The sequence below is a fragment of the Oryza glaberrima genome, chromosome 9 (assembly GCF_000147395.1).
Source record: "Oryza glaberrima chromosome 9, OglaRS2, whole genome shotgun sequence".
In the NCBI taxonomy this organism is placed as follows: domain Eukaryota; kingdom Viridiplantae; phylum Streptophyta; class Magnoliopsida; order Poales; family Poaceae; genus Oryza; species Oryza glaberrima.
Genome location: NC_068334.1, coordinates 17,360,310 through 17,381,341, shown reverse-complemented (window position 1 = coordinate 17,381,341; position 21,032 = coordinate 17,360,310). Strand labels below are relative to the sequence as shown.

Here is a 21,032-nt window from a genome sequence, read left to right as displayed (position 1 = left end):
ACATTGCATTCAGTTCAGGAGTGGTTCAGCTTGCAGAAAGCTATTTTTTTTCCTTTTTACAGCATGAAATCAACCAGAACTTGTTCAGGAATTCAGATTAACTACCGTTCTCCATCAGATAAAAAGGATTATTAACCTTTAGTTTCTGTTGCTCAGGAAAAAATTACATGGTTGGTTAGGAAGGCAGGGTGAATGTAGTGGCTGTGCAAATGTTGCATTTTCAGGGAGTGTTCAGCTTGCAAAAAGATGTTCTTTTTACAGCATGAACTCAACAAGAACTTGTTCAGAAATTCAGATTAACCTGGCAATTCGTCATGTTAGTTTATGTTCCTCAGGCAGGACAGAGCTTTCCATTTCCATTGCAGAAAAACAAGAACTTGCCTGGAGATTAGCAAAGGAAGAAGCACAGCCGCCATGAAACGTCCTTTCAGCATATGGATCACAAAAATTCAGACAATGTAACAACAGATTCTCCCTTCAATCCTCCAATTCAGAGCAGAGAGCTACAGCAGCTGACAGATGCATCACTGATCTTGCTATTGGTAATGTTCAGGGAGGCAAAAAAGGGATTATTGTTGAGATTAACAGCTACCAAAACGGATTCACAAGCTGCGATGCAGCAAGCCAGCGACAGAGCTGAGCGAGCGATGATCTTTCCTCTGCACAGGGCTGAAGATCTCCGAGTCAAAAATGGCACTTGCAGAAGGTTTTCAGGCTACAGCTTCAGTCTTCATGGTCGCTCAAGGCCAGCCAGACAAGAGCAGTCTTTTACTTATGAACAGCACAATCTCCTCTGCAAAAGTAGCCAGGATAATATCACAAGGCAAGTTCTATTAACATGCATAAATGAAAATGAAGGTTTGTGATTGACTCACCCTGACACTGGAAGATTGGTGGTGATGTTGCATAGCTTCCAAGGTCTCCATCATCTCCATCTGCTTGACCAGGGTCATATGCAATACCTGATGGAAAATGCAGCAAGAGAAAGAACTGTAATGTATGTCTGATAAGAGAGAGATTAAACATGGTTCAGTGTGACTGATCGATCGGACAAATCTAAAGAGATAATAAAACACACTGATGGGGTCTAGGGAAGGATGCCAAAAGCCTGAAACTTCTACTAAAGACATTTACCAGTTCAGGGTATGTAAGGGATAGGATGTTTTGTCAGTCTATTGAACAATGGTGAACCAAAAATGGGGCCTATTGTTGTAGGTACATAAACTCTGTATATATTCTATAAAATATATATACTGTAGGGGCCTCTACTACTGTTTGTCTGTTTCCCAGGCATATGGGGAACCAAAAATGTTAGTTTCTCTGAACCATTTGCCATTTTAAATGTCCCCAAGATCTTAAAGTCATAAAATGCAGTGCGTAGACAAATAGAAATATGAATGCTGAGAAAAGAGGGCAGACCCAAAGTAAACAGAAGAGAAGACAAAACACAATCATAGGGAATGGAGAAACACATTTTGCCTCTGAAGTCGGATTTTTTAGTGCAGTAACATACTAACAAAAATTTGCATGACAAATTAGTTTGCAAACTAACTTACTCTTTTAGTCCTTTCTAGATCCGATTCGATGGTTTTTATCCGATCAAACGATTGTAGCAGTAGACACTCTTTCTCCTTTGGCATATCTGGAGGTTTGCTCATGAGATGATTGCATAATGATTCAAGTTTTTCAAGACGTTGTAAACAAGCACTCATGTTATCTTCCGTTGCACTTCGAGGCTGAGGTTCATCTTCTACATTAGAAGGATGAACATTCTCTAGCATGTTTCCTCGTCTACTGACAAAAAGGCTGAAAACGGCTAGTATCTTGATCATGAGTGTGCCTACTACTCTAACGAAATTGCTCAAAGTCCTTCCAGTCAGAGTGCCATGAAAACTAATTGCCATGTTCCCTGCAAGAGCAAAAATGGGTATTCAAAAGAAGTGGTTATAAATAATTATACAGTAAAATAAGACTGTGGCTGAAAAGATAAAATCTGAAAGAGATATTTGGTGTGGTGAATTATTTGAACAGAAGATACACTTTTTGTTGTTCTAAAGTGGAAACTGTACTGAAATGCAACTAACTTGCTATGAAAAAGAAGAGGTACCTAAATTATTCATCCATCTGGTTGTGGATGAATGTTCATGAGAGACCAGTTGGTTTGGCACCATTTCTGAAGATTGTTGTACAGACTGAGAAGATTCAGGAGTTACATCTGGGAGACCCTTCCTGTCACAAGACTCACAACTACAGAAAGTTGAAGAATCTGATCCCTTAACCTAGTGCAGGCATTTTGATATCGAGTCAGTTCATATAATGTATCAAGAACATAGCTCAAGGCATCAAAATAACTGGAGATAATGTATCTTAGTTAAAGTAAAGGATAGTTCAACAAATAAGCACAGCACATACTTCTTCGCTAACTGGAGTAAGGAAACTGTAGTCAGTACTCCTCAGGACAGCTGATAAACTGAACTCATCAACATCTGACTCTGATTCAGCATTTGATATATCACTCATCATCCCCTGCTTCCAGAAGAAACAATAGCAAAAGGTTCATCAGGAACTACGAAGCAATACTTCATTGGAGTTTGGAATGGTTGAAGGAAAAGAGACATTCAGAACCTTGCCTTCAATTTTTCTGCCCTTAGGGAAGATCCGCTCCTGTCTTCGCTATCAGAAACTTGCTTGATTTCCCTCATACTACTACTGCTCCTCATACTGTGTATCAGCTACAAAAGAAACTTCCACATTAGTTTACTTTTCAGAGGGATATTCATTTCTAGAACGCTGTCACAACTCACAAGTAATCTTCCATGGACAGCATTTCTAATGTTGGGGCTGTTTGTACAAAAGTATGGTCAGGATCACAAATTGAGAGGTACCTTCAAAATGACATGATCATTCCACGGCCCTTTGTTAGAACCAAGGCAACCACCTTCACTGCATGTACATGAACCGCCAAGAAACTCTGGCAATTCACTGTGAAATCACAAAGCATTTTCCAAATCTTGGTAAGCTGAAGAGCTATAGCTGTATAAATATATACAAGCTGAGTTTCAACGATGGTTGCTAGTTGCAGCTAGTTGATACTAACCTTTTGTCAATTACTTCAAGAAGTCTACTCTGGTAGTTTGTACCAAGAACCTAAGCAAAACAACAATTTTAGACCCAATTTTAACACACCAGTAAGATGCTAATCCTCATTGATCACAAACATGTCACTTACATGAATCTTTGAAGAAGTTTTTGGGTCAAGAAACCCTTTCACACTGTTCCATATCAGCTTGAAGCCACTGCCAGCATTCACTACATACATCTGATGTAATGTCTGCAAATTCATGTGCAATTAAAATGTGCACTTCACTAACCAACACTACACACATCACACCCATGGAAATCCAAAATTACCTCAGGATAGTAATCACTATCTATCTTCTGCATCCGGTGAACAAGCTCCCTTGCAGTCTTTGAGAAATTCTTCAGCCCCTGCAACAACAAACAAAACAAAACAACACAACAACAGCAACATTAAAACTGAAGGATTGACAAAAATCCAACACTAAAGACAACACAACACACATATATCCAAACCCAATGTTGGAGCTTTGTCATTGGCATACATACCACGCCATGGACATCCAGTATGGTGGTTGTGGAATCAATGTGCCTCTTGGCCGCCAATGTGCAGGCAGGGAACCTCTCCCTGAAAGCCCTCTCGAACTCCTGCACATGGTATTTGATGTACCTGTCCACCGAGGTGATCTGCATCAGCTTGTTGGGATCCACCTTGCCGAGCCTCTCGATGTACACCGGCCGGCCTTCCCGATCGACGCCATGGTAGCCCTGAGGGTAGTACCGGAGCACGTCGTCGAGCTCATCGAACTCGAACTCCTAAACCACAAGAAACCCAAGAAATGAAGAACAAATGAACAATCCAAAAATTATTCAGACACTGTAAGTTATCAGGTGAAAATGTTACTATCTGAATCTCTGATCACCTCCAAGATCGTGTCGGCTCCGAACTCCTTCCTCCATCGCAGCATCTCCGCCCACATTTGCATCGCCTTCTCCGAATCAAACTTTCTTGCCTTCAGAAACCTGAATCACAACGGGAGTTATCATTAGCAACTTTTTGGGGGAAAAAATGATAGATTTTCTGTTTCTTTTTTCTTGGCATTTCTCCACCTGAGCATCATGTGGTAGTCGTCGTGCTTGTCGGGGAGGAGGGCGTGCGCGGCGAGGCGGTCGCGGAACGCGGCGACGGCGAGCTCCTCCTCGGCGTCGCGGACGTCCTCGATGGACATGGCGGCCGGGTACCGGAAGTCGACGCGGCGGCGCCGCCGCCGCCCGCCGCGCTTCCGGAGCGCGCGGATGGCCTTCCGCCGCAGCGACGACCCCATCCCGCGCCGCCGCCGGTCGTCCTCGGAGTTCGGGTCGCACGGCGATATCTCGAGCTCCTCGCCATGGCTCACTGTGCAGAGCACAACGAGCGTGTCATCCGACAAACGCAAAGAAAAAAGAAAGAAAGATGAAAAGTTTCAATGCCAAGAACTGCTTCTCTTACCTGACATTGTCTCGCTTCCGGATTAAATTTGGATCTTGACTGAAATCAAACAGATGTGACGATTTCACGCTATGAGAAGAAATCAAACTGATGGTGTTTTCTAGTACAACAAACAGCTACGAAAATAAATCAAGCAGAAGTTGTTTTCTAGCAACGAGAGGAATTTGCTGCGATTTGATGGCAAAAAAAAGGAGAATAGAATAGAAAGGTCGTTGTTGAGTCTCATCCAAAAAAACTTGCAGGTGGCACCACATCCACATTGGATCGATCCTAGGATCTCCCAAAGAAAAGAAACAAGAACCGATAGGAACAGCTCAACTCACAACCAAAGAAACTGCATCTCTTTGCTAGGACAAAATCTCTGACTTAGCTAGGAATCCATTGAAACAAAAGCAATCCAAACGGCAAGAGATTGGATCAGTTGAGCGAAAATTTACATTTTCTGGATCCAATCGGCACAAACCGAGAGTGCTACGACCTCTCCTGTAGTCCTGCGTTGCTGTTGCTGTATGGACGGCAGGACAGACTGAGACTGCAGCTCTGCAGATCAGGAAGAAGAGTGGCCGGTGATCAACTAAATAACTGATCATATATAGTACTAGTAGTAGAACACTTCTTTAATTATGAATGATACACATGTCATGTATTCTTACGTGACGTGGCATACAGTATGGAGCAGTGTATATACCGGTAACATATCCTATACGCACAAGCTTCCCGTACACACTCCGTGCACTCCAACTAATAAATATCACGAAAAATTCTATAAAAAATTGGACATTTACTACTAACGGTATTACACATATATGCAAAATCTCATATTCAAATTCATTATATTTTAGTTGTAGTAAGAAAAATAAAAAATCTGACAGTTTTGAGGCATGTAGGTGTAATACTATTGGAATTATGTGTCATTTTTTAGAATTTTTGTGATATTTGTTAATTGGTATGTACGGAGTGTACACGGAAAACTTATGTGTATAGAATATATTTCTGTATATATATATATATACCTGTAGATATACGGATGTGTCGGTAGGAGGACCACTTCTGCAGTTCATCACCTCACCTACATTGTAGTTTGGGCTGAAAAAACATGGCATCTTTTTGGTTGAAACGATGATGGAACATGAGGCGTGGAAGTATGAAAACCTAGGCAGCTCACGGCACGCCATTCCACCCAAATGTCAGGATTGTTAATTTGTTTAGGAGACTTAGCAGCAAATTGATTGATTACTCATTCCCAGTGCTCAAGCAGTCCACTGTCAGATGAATGTGGTCAATTTTCCCTTCCAACTGTTTGCAGTTGATTAGAACAAAACAACTGTAGGGTTGCAGTTGATTAGAAAGAGGTAACTGTAGTTACTACAGTACTGCAACTAGCCAACTAGTTTGGTGCTCACTCTTTCCCATAATATAAGCGATTTTGGATGGATGAAACATCGTAGTACAATAAATATGGATAAACGGTTTGTCCAGATCCATTATACTAGGATATGTCACGTCTACCCAAAATCCCTTTTATGATGGAAAGGATGGAGTACTACATCCATTCCAAAATATAAGGCCATGTTTAGTTCCAGGGGTAGAAAGTTTTAGCGTGTCACATTGAATATACGGATACATATTTTAAGTATTAAACATAGACTAATAACAAAACAAATTATAGATTCCGCCTGTAAACTGCGAGACAAATTTATTAAGCATAATTAATCCGTCATTAGCAAATGTTTACTGTAGCAATATATTGTCAAATCATTAAACAATTAGGTTTAAAAGATTCGTCTCGCAATTTACACGTAATATGTGTAATTAGTTTTTCTTTGTCTATATTTAATACTACATGCATGTGTCTAAACATTCGATGTAACAGGATGAAAAGTAGGATGAAAAGTTTTTGCGTGGAAACAAAACAGACCTAATAAGCAGGATCGGATTAAACACGTCCTCTGTCTAGATTGTAATGGAGTCCTAGCAATGTGCACAGCTCTAAATTGTTCCAAACCAAACTACAGCAGAACTCTGTGCTTTGCCTTTGTCTAATTTAAAATTTAATTTTAAAATTGATTTTAAGGCTATTTTTATCATAATTTGTGTTTTTTTATGGAGGAAGTATATAAAAGTTTCACTCATAGTTTTTTTTAAAAAATCAACGATAAATCGTTACATGCATGTTTTCCAACCAATATAGGAGTAACACAACCAGCTACTCCCGCCGTTTCATAAAAAACAAACCTATGACTGAATGTGATATGTTATAGTACAATGAATCTGGGTTTATAGTATAATAAATCTGTGCAGGAGTTTATTCATATTCATCATAATATAATATGTCACATCTATTTTATGGAACGAAGGGAGTAGCTAGCTAGTACATAAACAAAAAAAAAAAAGGCAAAAAGCATAGAAGCAAACTGCATCGACCTCAGGCAGAGCAAAGCGATCGAGCACCATGCATGGCCGGCCGGTCGCCGAAGCCAGTGCGCGGAGCCACCTCCATGCCGGCCGTACAATCGCTCGGGCTTCGCGCTGCTATCTTCACTGTCGATAGCCATTAATGTTTATAAAAATTAATCGATCACCGAAAAATACTTCTAATCGTTTAGGCTTGATGACATTGCTGGCTCCGCCACTGGCCACGGCCACATCTCGCCGTAAAAAAAAGAAAAAACGCACGCGTGCTCCGTCGTCGCCGGCCGCCATGGCCGCGCATGCTGTCCTTTGTCACGAGGAGGACGAACAAGAGAGACCACAGACTGAGAGATGCAGGTTCGTGATGACTCACGCCATTGACCACCCTGGTTTAGGGGTAGATTGGGCCCGGATTTTGCAGGGGTTTATTGGGTTTATGGGAGCTCGGATTGATTAAATTAATGGAGGAGGAGTAAGTAGTTTTGGACTGGCGTTGTAACGTGGTTTCTGTCCCCGGAGTTTTGTCGTGTTACCGCGTGTTCCCGTGACGGCCACAGTGCTCTCTGTCGTCTCTCTCTCCACTCCTCATTACAAAATTCACCATCCCTACGCGCCAATCTTAGCTTCAACGATGATACAGTGCCATCACGATTCTTTGGTTAGGGCTTTCTTTCACAAAGTTTCCACAGATTTTCTCCATTGCAAAAGACTTTTAATTATTTTTCTCCATGCTAAAGGCCTACTCCCTCCGTCCCATAAAAAACGAATATAGAACCGGATATGACACAACCCAGTACTACGAATTTAGACATACATTATGTCCAGATTCGAGATTGATTTTTTATGGGACGGAAGGAGTACTGATAGTTTGCGAAAAAGATTTACTCATATGGACGAATTAAATAGTATCGTAAAAGCTAACAAGTAGGACTAGAAAAAGTTGTCTAAGCAATATCGGTATGAATAATGAAATTAAACTATTGTTTTGACTGCTTGCGAAAAATGGATCTTTCACTCTCTAAATAAAGTATTGTATATGCGAGCTTCTTATGGAACAGAAACTTCATACTCCTACTACTACTTGGAAAAAGTTCTGAGATTTTTAAATGAATGGGAAAAAAATATAGGATTTTACAAGAACCGGAATTAGGATCTGAAAATTTTCAAAGCAGCTACTGCGGCTATTCATCAATCATGGATCATCAGTATTTCACACTCCACGTTGCGACTGTTGGAAGGACAGGAAGCACAGTAGCATCTTTTGGTTGGTGACCTCTTCTCCTTTTCAGGTCCGTATTCAGGCATAAGATCATCAGTTACATGAAAGCTTTCTCTCTGATTTCTCCTTTTCTGCCTGCCTCTGCTGCTTTTTCTACTACCACCTTGTCATCTTGTTAATGGATCCATATGCCCCGGTGTCGCAAGCAGTCAAAACCCTATTCATGGCGGTGCAAAGCCACCACGAGCTCTTCAGAGTTTCAGAAAGTTTCAGAAAACTTTCAGGTTTCAGCCCACTCTCGAATGCTCCATGGACGTGTAGCTGACAGATACAGGAGGTAATTAAGCTGGCTTTAGAGAGTTTGATTGATTGATTGATTTACTGCCACAAGTTTATTTATTGCCAGTGATCAGCCAAAAGATCGGTTTGATTTGACTGAGGTTTAGCAGAAAATTCAGCAGGATGGTTGCGGATATAGTGTTAGTGACTGAAAACTGAAAAGTTGTCTCTGAACCTCTCTTAACTGTCTCATTTTAATCAGCACACAGTGGAGACATGGATCTGCATTGTTGTGGGAAAGAGGAGAAAAGGCCTGCATCAAACCCCTTTCCCTGTTTTGGATAGGTTTTACAACTTCTGTTATTCCCATCCAGTTTTTTCAATAAAAAAAAATCCGGTCCATTAAGTTCAATACAACAGTGTGTTTATATGTAACATTGCCACAACTCACCAGTCAAGTGTGGCCTGACATACTTCGTGTGGCAAACTAATTGTAAGTCATCATTGTGGGAAGTTAAACAAGTGATTTGAGTCTATGACAAGTGAGCGAAGACGCTAAGAATGTGTGACAAGTCATAATTGCGACAATAAGCCAAACGCATTACTAAGAAGGTGTGACATGGTAAGTTAGGGCTTTCAATCAAACAACCTCTCAAAGGCACGAGACACCTGAAATGGTAGGATTGGGTAATTTGTGAGTGATGAACTTGACAATGCTAGTTAATTGGAGGATGGTGTGTGATGTTAATTGTTGGGCTAAATTCCCTCTACGTAGAGCTTCCACTGTAGCCCAAAAAACTAACTTTTATGAGCTATTGATTTATTTCTTAATCAATGGTGAATTGCCTCACATAGTAAAGGTGAGAAAAAGAAAACTCTAGCCCCCCTTTGAGAGAGTGTGCAACAGCATTGGAGAAAAAAAAGCAGCCAGAGAACTCAAGAGAGGAAGAGAGGAGGGGAGAAAAAGAGGTGCAATTCGTCCCGTCCAGTAGCTCTTGCTTGATCTTTATCAAGTTTGCGATTTGGAGACTCAAATATGATTGGATCAATACCAAACCTGGTGAGTTCGTTCATTGCTTGAAGCATTTTAATTGTGTCGGATTGGTTGACTAAGAACACCATATTTGAGTGAGGGATTGCCAGCTCGAGTGACTACAATTTTCAGCATGATTAAGGCTCTGTTCGGGAGTGAGGGTTGGGAACCCTCACTCTCCGGTACACAAAACGAAGCAGCGTTTTAGTGCTTGATTAATTAAGTTTTAGCTAATTTTTTTTCAAAAATAGATTAATATGATTTTTTAAGCAACTTTCATATATAAACTTTTTGCAAAAAACACACCATTTAGTAGTTTGAAAAACGTGCGCGCGGAAAACGAGGAGGAGGAGTTGGGAACTTGTACTACCGAACGGAGCCTAATTTGGGTGGAATGTCAGTATAAGGGAGAGTAAACGGTGTTTGATTGGGCTTATCTTTTGGTAGCTTGGAAGGGACTTATAGACTTTTGTTTCCACCAAATTTGTACTGATTGCTTATGTGGTTTGGGAGATATCATCTCATAACCGAAGGCATAGATTCTGATATTTCTTTGTTTGTAGTTGCTATACCTCTCATTAATTTAATTGTTATAGTTAATGTTGATGGTGCTAAGTTTGTAACTCGATGATGTTACTGTTGCTACGATGTACTCCTAGATGTTGTAGAGAAGATTTTTTTTAGTGTTGTTGATTATAATGGAAGTTTGGTGTGGACTATTTAGTCATGTGGATTTTTTACCTTATATCGAGGAGGTTTTTTTATATAAATTATCATGTTTTATGTTCGTGTTTATTGTTATTCCACCACTGATATACTAATTGACCCTCAAGTTCATGATAAGATGAGTGGTCGATAGTGTAGAATATATATGTTTGTGGATTGGTGGATTACATTTTATATAGTGTGCTAGTTGTTCAGTCCAAATAGATGTAGAAAGGGGTCACACCAAGAGTAAGGACATGTAATTTGGTCTGGAATTTTTTTAGACCTTAGTGGTAGTAGAAGGAAGAGAATATACAAAATTTGCACCAAATTCCAACCAAAATGAAAAAAACAAGGAGTTTTAACTTCAAATGAAATTTGATCAAATTTTTGGTTGTCAACCAGGGATCAGAAATCAAAATTTGATCATATCTTGTCCTTTTGCCGAAATTTCGGCGAAGAGGAGTGTTAGCACGAATTCTTGAACAATCCTAGCACAGCTCAGGATATATGTAAAAAACAAGTGATCTCCCATGCAAATCAGAGAGAAGTGATCGTGCATATGAACCAACACAAACTTTTTCCTTTATTTTATCAACGTATATATCACCCAAATCGAGATCATACAGTTGAACAAGCGAAACATTATTACATTACAAACTGTGACTAATGCACACTTCACACATACAATTAAGCACGTAATTAACACACTAATTATGCATGGCAATAAGATTAAGATCGATCGAGCACGTAATCGATCGAGGAGTCCTCGATCATGGCGAGAAGTACTCAATCCTTGTTCGTCGGGAGGATGTGCGCGTCGGCGACGGCGCGGCAGACGGCGGCGCCGCCGGGCCTGACGCCGAGCAGCCGGAACGCGGCGTGGTCCGGGTCCCAGCGGGACGTGTCGGCGTGGCACACGACGGCGGCGATCACCGCGTCCCCGCCGCCGCCGCCGGCCGCGTCCACCGCGTACGCCCTCGCCGGGCCGGTGGCGGCATCGCGGCACCCGTACACGCCGGCGCCCGCCGTGGTCTCGCCGCGGCACACGACGAAGCTGGACCCCTCGATTGCCCTCACCGACCGGACGGTGTACAGCCGCAGCGGCGGCAACGCCGTGGCCGCCGCTGCGCCGGCGGCGGTGGCGTCGGCTGCCGGTCGCGGTAGGGGCAGGCTCTCGCCGACGCGCACGGCGTCCTCGAGGAAGAACACCGTCGGCGGCGGCGAGGACACGCCGTTCTCGTCGGCGTTCTGTACGGCGGCGACGCGGTTCAATGCATCCGGGGAAGGGGCGTCGCTCCGAGGCAGGGCCCTGTAGTCGTCGTAGTTGAAGTTCATCGGCGGCGGTGGACCGTCGCCGCCGGCGCTAGCAACGCCGTGCTCTGCATGCACGCATGCAGCTACGCATGTAAGAGAGGCTCCCACGTATAAAAACATAATCTCTTATTTCTGTTCATTTTATGATCAGTAGCTAAAGATTCGTGCGTTGCAACGGATATTATAAAAGATAAAAGCAAAAAACAAAAGATAAGTTTATAGTATAGTTAGTTAATTAGATATATAACCGTCGTTAAAAAAATAGATATATAACAGCAAAAGCATTCATATATGTGAGGATCTTACATGTCAGCTTATAGTGTTTATTCTAGTGCATCTGATTGTAGCTGCCTGTTCGATGTTGTTTCTTTGTTGAATGAATCTGATTTTGATTTGAATAGGATGCTTTGCATGTAGTGAAATTGCTTTTTTTTTTAATCTTTTTCTTTTTTGCCCCCAAAAACTTTTTGCAAGTGGGTGATACAAGGATGCCGTCTGCGCAAGCGGATAGAGGCTCCGCCTGCAAAAATCAACGACTTTCGCAGGCCTTAGCCTACCGGCGAAATATTTACTAGCTGCCTGCAAAAACTTGTTTTCTAGTAGTGACCATCACTAATACTAGTATCATTTAAAGTAGTGTACACAATTAAGTTCACGGATTCACCATGGTGGAGGAGCTCGACGATGGCGTCCGGCATGGGAGCGCCGGGCATGGCGGCGCGCCAGAACGCCTCCGCCGCCGCCGCCGGCGACGTCCGAGCAGCAAAGGCAGTCATCTGCCGGCCAGGTTGAACCACCTGATCAAGGACCAATTCAAACAGGCAACGTTTACTGCATCAGCTAAACATGTCTGCACAATCCAGAAGTTGAAATGCAAGTGATGATGAGATGATATGCGTCAAGTTAATTTCAGCCATGGCTGGGATATCCTCTGCACCATGAGAGCCATGGCGATGGCGATGGCGATGGCGACGAGGGACGCCATGGGAGGAGCTGGAAGGAGAAGATGGAGGCCGTTCGCCTTGAGGACTTTGTAGCTAGTTCTTGTGTGCAGATACAAGAGCAAAGCTAGCAGGCCGTATTTATAGAGATGGGCACGAGAATGCATTAGCAATTGTCCCAACTAAGTCCAAGTAAAGAGATTTTAAGCATACCAGATGATTATAATCCATAACACTAATGCTTACTCCGCTGAAAATTAATAATTTATTGGTAAAACTTTTACATACGTGAAAATAAATTCCGCTGAAAAAAAATCAAAATCAGCTCTAAAAATTATTTTTAAAAATCCAAATGCCGACTAAGGTCGGTAAGTGAATTACGATGAAAAGAACATCAAAATCAATTTAAGCTTTAAAATTCAAGTCTTGGCTACGTTTGATAAGCTAGAGAGCAAGGTGCATATAAAATAGAGTGAATCGATCAGCTGGAGTACAACTAGGGGTCTGCTTGGAGAAGCTTCTAGCAGCTGCAGCTTCTCCCAGAATCTCCGGCTGACAGAAGCTCTCCAAACAGTCCAGCTTTTTATCTAAATTCTAAGAATCTGTAATTATAGAATCTGGAGAATGAATTAGAACCCAAATTCTTCAGATTCTCACCAGCTAGCTTCTCAGCAGCTGCTTCTCAGAATCTTAAGCTCTCAAACAGACCCTAGAAGACTAGGAGCGATAGGAAGAAAAAATGTGAGGAATATAATCTTGGCGATGATGCATGCAGGATCATGGCACATTCGCACGGCGTGAGAGCGACATGGAACGAACGCCTAGTAGCTAGCTAGTGCATCAAAGTATCAAACTCCCTGCACGCCATTGCTCTTGCTCTGCTGCTGCTGCTGGGACTTGCAGATTTCAGGAAAGAAACGACGGCGGATCTCCGAATTCTGATCGGCTGGACGGCACAGACAAACCACCTGACGGTTTCTCAGGTGATCGGAACACGATCTTCACTGACGTCTGCTACTGCTACTACTCGATTTGTACTAAAATATAAACAATTTTTTAGTTGTTTAATAAATACTAGCACTAATGTTAAAACGAGATATTCTCTTTCAGTTACTTCAGTGATCAATTTTTGAATATTGAATCGCTTAGATTTTTCCCTCCAAGCATCTGATTAGCTGAAAATTAATGTATGGATTTCATGCTGGAAATGTTTATATTGTAGGACAAATTTTGAATCATAGAGACACTTGTATTATGGGAGAGAGTACATTGTAGGCTGGAGATGATTCTGAATGTTTGCCCAGTTCTCGTCCCATTTCACCACGAAAACGCGAAAGCAAAAGGGCCATAGAACATTTCAGATTTCAGAAGCCCATGTCATGCAGCAACAAGCATACTCTGCGGCCCATCCAGATGGGCTATCTACCATCTTTTCCCATTGTTTCAGGGGAAGGAAAAAGTACACCGAAGGTCCCTCAACTTGTCATCGGGATAAAAAACGTCCTCGAACCGCAAAACCGAATATGCGAGGTCTCTTAACTATGCAAAACCGGTCACGCTAGTTCCCTAGGCGGTTTTGATCCCGGTTTTATCCTACGTGGCTGCTGAGTCAGCATGAGGCCCACATGTCAGTGTGTCCACGTCATCACTCCTTTTTCCCATCTCTCCTCCTCTCTACTAGGTTACTCCTTTGGTCAGGCCGAACCCGCGGGCGTGAGGCGAGAGAGAGAGGGAGGGCGGCCGGCGGCGGGGCGGCCGACGCGGGAGAAGGTGAGACGATGGCTCCTCCTAGCACAGGCGCGAGGTGGGTGGGAGGGCGACCGATGTTGGGGTGGCGGCGGCCGGCGATGGCCGACGCGGGAGAAGGGGAGACGACGGCTCCTCCTACCGCGGACGCGAGGCGGGAGAGAGAGGGAGGGCAGCCAGCGGCGGCGGCCGATGCTGGGGTGGCGATGGCAGCCGACGCTGAGGTGGCGGCGGCTCCGGCTCCGATTTCCTCCGCTCCCTCCTCCGCCGCATCATCCTGTCCTCCCCGCCCGCCTGGCCGCCTCCCTCCCTCCCTCCGTCCGCCTCCTCACCTCCCTCCCTCCGACCGCTTACCCGCGCCGGCCCTCCCCCGTCCAAAACAAGCCCAGGCGCCGCCGCTCGATGACGGCCACCGCCCCGCCGTCTCCCACCACTGCCATCGTGCTTTTGTTGTGCTTGTGCTTGTGCTGGAATATTGAACTGAAAAAACACAACAGCGCTCCTTTTTGTACCTTGCTCGGATCATAAAAATCACGAAGTTTTAGCATCATTTGATTACACAAATAAGCGACATCCGAATTCTGAATCAACACGCTCCTGTGGCCGCTCGCACAACCCCCTGCAAAGAGCGGAAACTCCCAGAACTTCTTGCCTGAAAACGAGAGGAAAAGAACTGTAATTGAACTAGTGAAAGTTCATCCATGAAGACAAATCCAAAGAGCTCAATCATACAGTATAAAAATGGCATTGTAAATTGGCAAGCTGTTCAAGAGGAAGGCATGGCCATGTATACCAGAGTTGTGCCCTGTGCGGCAGCAGCATGACGGCGAGGAGCAGGATGGTGTCGCCGTGCTGGACGACGTGCGTGAGCGCCCAGACGACGGCGGCCGTGGAGATGTCCCTGGCGGCGGCCCGCACGGCCTACGGCCTCTGTGTCGCCGGCCTCCTCCCCAACCGGCCTGCTCCCGCGTCGCCGCCGCCGCCTCGTCGCCTGTCGCCAGCCGTCGGGCCTTCTCCTCTCCCTTCTCGCCCCGGCGACCTTACGACCCGCCGGCTGGCCTGGTAGAGGAGAAAAGCGAGCGAGAGAGAGAGGAAGTGAAAGGAGGGGAAGGAGAGAGAGGGTGGCACGTGGCATCCTGATAGGTGGGGCCCACGCTGACTCAGCCGCCACGTCAGATAAAACCAGGGTCAAAACCACCGAAGGACCTAAAGTGAACAGTTTTGGAAGTTGAGGGTCAAAACCACCGAATGACAAGTTGAGAGACCACCGGTGTACTTTTTCCTTCAGAGGTAATAACTACTTGTCATTTCATTCCAGGAAGAGCATAGTCTCAGCCAATAAAATCAGAAGAAACAAGGTATAAACTGCAGTCCAATAATATACAGATACTGGGTCAGAGGAAGCTATTCCAAAGAGAGGAAAACAAATGCTAAAAGCAAAAGCTTTTCCAAATATCAAATGCAAGCAGTATCATGGAATGCTCCTGCCTGGGTAGATGATCCACATAGAACAGGATGAAAGTCACATGAACAAATTGGAACGTAACAATGATGTTCTGAAGCATAACATGCCACATTTCAATATGATTTCAGAAGCAAATAACCGTTACAGTATGAAATGGGCATTGCTAACTTTAAAGCCATAATTATCACCAAACCCAATAGATAAAGCAGTTTAAGATGAATGATGTGTACTGCAAATGCATGTTTGTAGTGCTGGTTGTTCCACATGAGTAGCTGCAAATTACATAATCAAGAAGTGTTGATAAACTAACTGTGCAGAAAAGGACCACATATCCAAGTTCGCATGAGGGATTCAGTGGTAAAAGAAAATCCATACTTACACATGACATCACTACTTTAAACTCTACACACTGAGGACTGAAAATACAGAAGCGTAAAGGAAATAAATAAGAACCGAATTAATTACCTTCTTTATGCCCTACGAAACAATAGCAAAAAGAAAACTGCATAATTCTGCAAACCCATACAACCATAGGTGAAAAATTAGAAATGCGGAACTATTGTTTAGTAACTATATACTCACTCCGTCCACAAATATAAGGGATTTTGGGATTCAAAATTTATCCACGAATATAAGGGATTTTGGATTTATTACTTACTAGTAGTTGCATCACTAGGAATGATCTTTCCCAATCAACACCCAGGGGCATCAAAGTAATTTCACCTGAACATTAAACTCTTCTAAACAACCTAGATTCTTTATATTTGTGGATGGAGGGTGTATAAGATTGGAGAGGCAATATTTGATATTTTGTTTCTTCATGTTTTGACAAAAAAAAGAACCTTCCTTGAAACCAAACACAAGAGCTAAATTGTCAATGACAAACCAAATCAACCAAGTATGTCAACCACATCAATAATAGCAAAAACCTATAAGGCACTTAAGTTTAGTGTGTCAACTTCATTGACGAAAAGCTTCCGCATTTGGCTTTGAACACGTAAACCTTACTGCATACGAGGGACTTGTAAGCTAAAATGCAGCGATAGCCACACTGCCCTCGCACAACCTTTAATAGTTTCCTTACACAACCAAATTCTGGTTACAACATTGTACATCCAAAACAAAGAACATAAATTGCACAGCACATGAGCACAGTAATCATGAGAGGTAACCAGCTAACCGCATAATAATTATCGGATTACACTATCCGACAAGTTAAGACATGCACTACAAATACAGTCATACAGTCTTCCCCATTACAACAATTTTACCCGGATTCTAGAACCAAAAGCTCAAATTCTTTAAGCTCAGGGGAAGCCATAAATTATCAACATATCTTATTACGCGGCAACAACAACAACAAGAACAGCAACAGCAACAACAAACAACAACACATCCTTCGCTTAGAAAAGGCTTGAAAGGGGTTAATCAGATACATTACTGCTGGGGCACATAGTAGTAGGCGAGCGGATCGGTGGCCGGCACACCGGCGGCGGGGCGGGGGATGCCGGCCGCCGCCGCGGCCGCGGCGGCGGCCGCGGCGGCGTCGGCGTCCTTGGCGTCGTCGCGGGGCACGATGTCGACGAGGAAGTCGAACACCTCGGTGCGCGCGATGGCGGCGGCAATGTCGGACTTCTGCAGCGTGCGGCGCTTGTTCTCCTCGGCGTGCGCCCAGCCGCGGTGGGTGAGCTCGAGGATGAACATCTCGCAGGCGCGGGCGAACACGACGGGGGCCTCGGCGGCGATCATGCGGACGTCCTCGTCGGCCTTCATGATCTTCTTGATGCGGGCCAGGGGGAGGTTGTGGTTCTTGAAGTCGGTGGTGGCCTCGATCTCGCGGTACTGCTCCGCCCAGAACATCTGCAGCTGCTGCTGCGCCGCCGCCGCCTGCTGCGCCGCCGCGGCGGCGGGGGGCGCGTAGAGCTGCTGCGCGTAGGCGGCGGCGGCGGCGCCGGCGGGGGGAGGCGGAGGGTACGCGCCAGGCGGGAAGCCGACGGGCGCGCCCATCACCGGCGGCGGCGTGCTGGATTTGGTGGGATCCATGGCTGCTGCGAGCGGAGCTTAGCTAGGGTTTGAGGAGGAGGAGGGGATTTGGGGATGGAAAAGCTCTCTCTTTGCTGCTTCTCTTCACTTGGGTTTGGGTGATGGATTTGTTTTTGTGTTTATTATTATTATTATTATTATTATTATTATTATTATCCTTTTCTTTGTGAAATGGTGGTGGTGTTAATCCCCTTTGGGCTCTGTGGTTTGCCACTCAACTCAACTCACCTGTGTTCACACTTCAAACATGTCTAGTGCATGTATGGATTTGTCTATTTAATTTTGTCTAAGGATTTGTCACCGGAAATTTGATTTTGAAGCTTAGTTTTATATTGAGGGCTGTTTTTCTCAACAATTTCAAACTTCAAATTTCTCGTTGGACGTTAGCATACTTTTCGAATTGGTAAATGGTATAATTTTATATAAAAGTTTCTTACATATAAGTTGTTTAAAAATAATTTATTTTTAAATCTATAATAGTTAATTAATTATGTGCATTGAGTTTTCTCGTTTCACGCGCACTACAAAACTTTCTCCAAACTAAGAGAACAAACATAGTCTACGTTAGGGGTGGACAGGAAGCTCGTGACTTGTTAGCTCGCTCGGCTCGTGACTGACTCGGCTCGGCTCATTTGATTTTCTTAACGAGCCGAGCTGGCATTTTAACTCGTTAGGGATAACGAGCCGACTCGAGCCGGCTCGCGAGCCTTAACGAGCCAGGACTTCATCAGACAACCACAAAGGCCCAGCCCAATACAATAGCAAAGGCCCAAGCCCAAGACAACAGCAAAAGCAAAACCCTAGGCCTCTCCTGGTCTCCTCACTCGGTCACTCCTATTCCTCATCCGCCGACCGCCGCACCACACAAGAGTACGAGACGAGAGTCGAGACCGCACATCCGCATCGCTCCGCCGCACGAGACTGCGCCGACGCCGTCGCCAGGCGCTCGCGCCGCCGCTGCCGCAAGCCGCTAGGGCCGTCGCCCTTGCCGCTGCCGCCAGCCGCACTTCCCCAACCGCCACCGCACTTCCCCAGCAGGCACTAGGCCGCCGCCGCTAGGGCCACCGCCGCTAGAGTCGCCGCTGCCGTTGCACTTCCCTAGCCGCCGCCGCCGCCAGCCACACTTCCCCAGCCGGCGCTAGGGCCGCTGCCACCGCCGCCGGAGAAGGCGCAGGTCGCACTCACAGGTCCCCTCCTCCGGAGCTTGCTGTCTTGTTGGATTGGCTCGCGAGTCCAACGAGCTGGCTCGAGCTTTCAAACGAGCCGAGCCGAGCTGGGTTTCTAGCTCGTTATCCTAACGAGCTAGACCGAGCTGAGCCGGCTCGCTATTCACCCCTAGTCTGCATTGTTTTTCATTAATTTCTTTTCTACATTGATTTTTTATCGGGTCATGAATCTTCGCATGGATCCGGGCCATCCGTCTGCCTAGATTTTACCCTTCTTCTTTTTATTGTAAATGGCATCTAAAATTAGTAATTTTCAGTTAGGTGATTTTTCATCGTTTTGTTTTTTTAACCCAGCCAATCCTATCCTTATATCATTTCTTTTGTTTATTTTTCCATAGGTTATTAGCCGTAGCTTTACTAATCATATACTAATTTATTTTCTAAATTATGCACTTAGCGAAAAAAATACTCCCTCCATCCTAAAATATAAGCATTTTTAGCATAGTGACGAGCCAAACAATTTAAACTTTGACTATTAATAAAAAAAAGATCAATAATGTAAAATTGATGTTTATAGATTTATTATTAAAAAAAACTATCATAATATGTAACTCTTTTTATTTAGAATATCTTATTTTTATAGGGCAATTGTTGGTTAAAGTAGCATCTTGTAGACCGTATCAGAGTCTAAAAATAGTTAAATTTTGGGACGGATGAAGTAAATAGTATTAGCCCAGAATATCCACTCTATGTGCTAATTTTTGTCGGAGCTGACCCCACACGTTTTAATTAAGCAATTTATGCTGTGCAGTTGATCATACACGTTGCAGAATTCCACTCCTCACACTGTTACTCACGGCTGATTTTGTACATAGATTGGAAAAATAGGCAAGAAAATCAAGAAGTTGCAGCCGCAGAATCCAGTGTGCAGCTCCAGTTTTTTGACTCCGGGAGTTGATTGGGTTGCTCCCCTGAATTGCGTGCGTTGGCGTGTTAGCTCGGCTTTGCACCTTTGCAGTCGCTTCAGACTACGAGAGGGGAGCTCAGCTGCTCATCTACTAATAAAGTTGCCTACCCCCCAACTAACTCCCAACTCCGAATTGCCCACTTGAAAATGATATATTGGAGATAGATATTTGCTGCACCAGTTGTGTGCTTTGCCACCTGAAAGTGGCAGACCAATCTGAACATGACATGATCAAACTAATCGATAACAAACAAAACACAAATTGGTTCACAAGCTCAGGAGAGCTGATGAACTTTCATGCTATAATAATACTCAAGAACACCAAGAACATCTACTTGATCGATCAATTTACATAGAATTGCAAGTTGAAAGCACGAGCATCAAGTGAGGAAGAGAACATTAAGATTAAGGTTTCAAGGAATTTACATAGGATTGATCGAAGAGGAACTGATGAGCTTCCATGCTAATACTCAAGAACACCAAGAGCACATCAGCTTGATCGATCAATTTACATATGATCGCGAGTTCAAAGCAAGAGCATCAAAGATCAAGATTTCAAGAAATTTACATAGGATCGATCGATTTGGGAGAAAAAAAAGGAGAAAGCTTAGAGCTTGATTACTGCAGCGGCTAAAGCAAAGGATTGGACGCGAGCTCCCTCTTATTGCCTTCACAAAGGGGAGCTGATGATCTCACACACACCTAATCAAAATCCCCATGGCTCGCAGCAGCATCAGCTAGAGCTAAAAGGCTACTAGTACTCGCCTCGCGACATCGCAAATTCACAGGCTCATGGCGACGCTAGTCGACGCAGGTGCCGCAGGGGCCGAACCCGCCGCTGCACCCGGGGCCGGTGCCGTCGCAGATGCCGGCGGCGCCGACGAACACCGGGCTGCTGCGGCGGCGGCGGCGGCGCGAGCCGCGGCCGCCGCCCTCGTCGCCGTCGCCGACGGAGGTGAAGATGATCCACGCCACGACGGACAGCCACAGGATGACGGCGCAGTAGACCGCCTCCCCGCCGAACCCGCCCTCCGCCGCGCCCATGAACTCCACCGGCCAAGGTGCTCCCATCTCCGCCGCCGGGCTCATCTCTCTCTCGCTCTCGCTTTCCCCGTGGTGAGGTGAAGCGAAAAGCCCACCGGATTCGATTTTATAGCCGCGGCGGGTGGGGT

General features: G+C 44.7%; 4 protein-coding genes across 6 annotated transcripts; all 4 read right to left on the bottom strand.

Moving 5' to 3' along the window:
- Window positions 1-408: 408 nt before the first annotated feature.
- On the bottom strand, window positions 409-5,135 carry LOC127784021 (phosphatidylinositol/phosphatidylcholine transfer protein SFH6-like). 2 transcript variants are annotated; one of them, XM_052311198.1, is made up of 15 exons: window positions 5,005-5,135; window positions 4,568-4,606; window positions 4,189-4,474; window positions 4,002-4,101; window positions 3,628-3,894; window positions 3,412-3,489; window positions 3,230-3,331; window positions 3,098-3,147; window positions 2,886-2,982; window positions 2,631-2,732; window positions 2,413-2,526; window positions 2,108-2,279; window positions 1,557-1,909; window positions 876-962; window positions 409-793 (listed from the first exon to the last, which is right to left on the bottom strand). In XM_052311198.1, the coding sequence occupies exons 2-15, from the start codon at window positions 4,572-4,574 to the stop codon at window positions 773-775; spliced, it is 1,836 nt and encodes a 611-aa protein (XP_052167158.1). In that variant the 5' UTR covers window positions 4,575-4,606; window positions 5,005-5,135; the 3' UTR covers window positions 409-772. The 2 variants fall into 2 exon arrangements, with proteins under 2 accessions (XP_052167158.1, XP_052167159.1); XM_052311199.1 differs by lacking the exons at window positions 409-793; window positions 876-962; window positions 1,557-1,909; window positions 2,108-2,279 and having other exon boundaries at window positions 2,626-2,732.
- A 5,643-nt stretch (window positions 5,136-10,778) lies between these two features.
- On the bottom strand, window positions 10,779-12,621 carry LOC127784224 (BURP domain-containing protein 15). Of its 2 annotated transcripts, none has more exons than XM_052311411.1 (3): window positions 12,470-12,621; window positions 12,197-12,329; window positions 10,779-11,615 (listed from the first exon to the last, which is right to left on the bottom strand). In XM_052311411.1, the coding sequence occupies exons 1-3, from the start codon at window positions 12,515-12,517 to the stop codon at window positions 11,005-11,007; spliced, it is 792 nt and encodes a 263-aa protein (XP_052167371.1). In that variant the 5' UTR covers window positions 12,518-12,621; the 3' UTR covers window positions 10,779-11,004. The 2 variants fall into 2 exon arrangements, with proteins under 2 accessions (XP_052167371.1, XP_052167372.1); XM_052311412.1 differs by having other exon boundaries at window positions 10,779-11,597; window positions 12,470-12,606.
- Window positions 12,622-16,706: 4,085 nt separating this feature from the next.
- LOC127783518 (nuclear transcription factor Y subunit C-6-like) lies at window positions 16,707-17,836 on the bottom strand. Its single transcript, XM_052310705.1, has one exon. The coding sequence runs from the start codon at window positions 17,725-17,727 to the stop codon at window positions 17,122-17,124; it is 606 nt and encodes a 201-aa protein (XP_052166665.1). The 5' UTR covers window positions 17,728-17,836; the 3' UTR covers window positions 16,707-17,121.
- Window positions 17,837-20,245: 2,409 nt separating this feature from the next.
- LOC127784201 (uncharacterized) lies at window positions 20,246-21,002 on the bottom strand. The gene has a single exon (XM_052311391.1). The coding sequence runs from the start codon at window positions 20,947-20,949 to the stop codon at window positions 20,662-20,664; it is 288 nt and encodes a 95-aa protein (XP_052167351.1). The 5' UTR covers window positions 20,950-21,002; the 3' UTR covers window positions 20,246-20,661.
- Window positions 21,003-21,032: the final 30 nt, after the last annotated feature.

Coding starts and splice junctions, on each gene's coding strand:
- LOC127784021 (XM_052311198.1), bottom strand. Junction 4,102..4,188: donor GACTACCACATGATGCTCAG/GTGGAGAAATGC, acceptor GTTGTGATTCAG/GTTTCTGAAGGCAAGAAAGT. Junction 3,490..3,627: donor TACTGGATGTCCATGGCGTG/GTATGTATGCCA, acceptor TTGTTGTTGCAG/GGGCTGAAGAATTTCTCAAA.
- LOC127784224 (XM_052311411.1), bottom strand. CDS start 12,517: ATGGCGTCCCTCGTCGCCATCGCCATCGCCATCGCCATGGCTCTCATG. Junction 12,330..12,469: donor CCATCGCCATGGCTCTCATG/GTGCAGAGGATA, acceptor GTCCTTGATCAG/GTGGTTCAACCTGGCCGGCA. Junction 11,616..12,196: donor CGTCGAGCTCCTCCACCATG/GTGAATCCGTGA, acceptor TTACATGCGTAG/CTGCATGCGTGCATGCAGAG.
- LOC127783518 (XM_052310705.1), bottom strand. CDS start 17,727: ATGGATCCCACCAAATCCAGCACGCCGCCGCCGGTGATGGGCGCGCCC.
- LOC127784201 (XM_052311391.1), bottom strand. CDS start 20,949: ATGAGCCCGGCGGCGGAGATGGGAGCACCTTGGCCGGTGGAGTTCATG.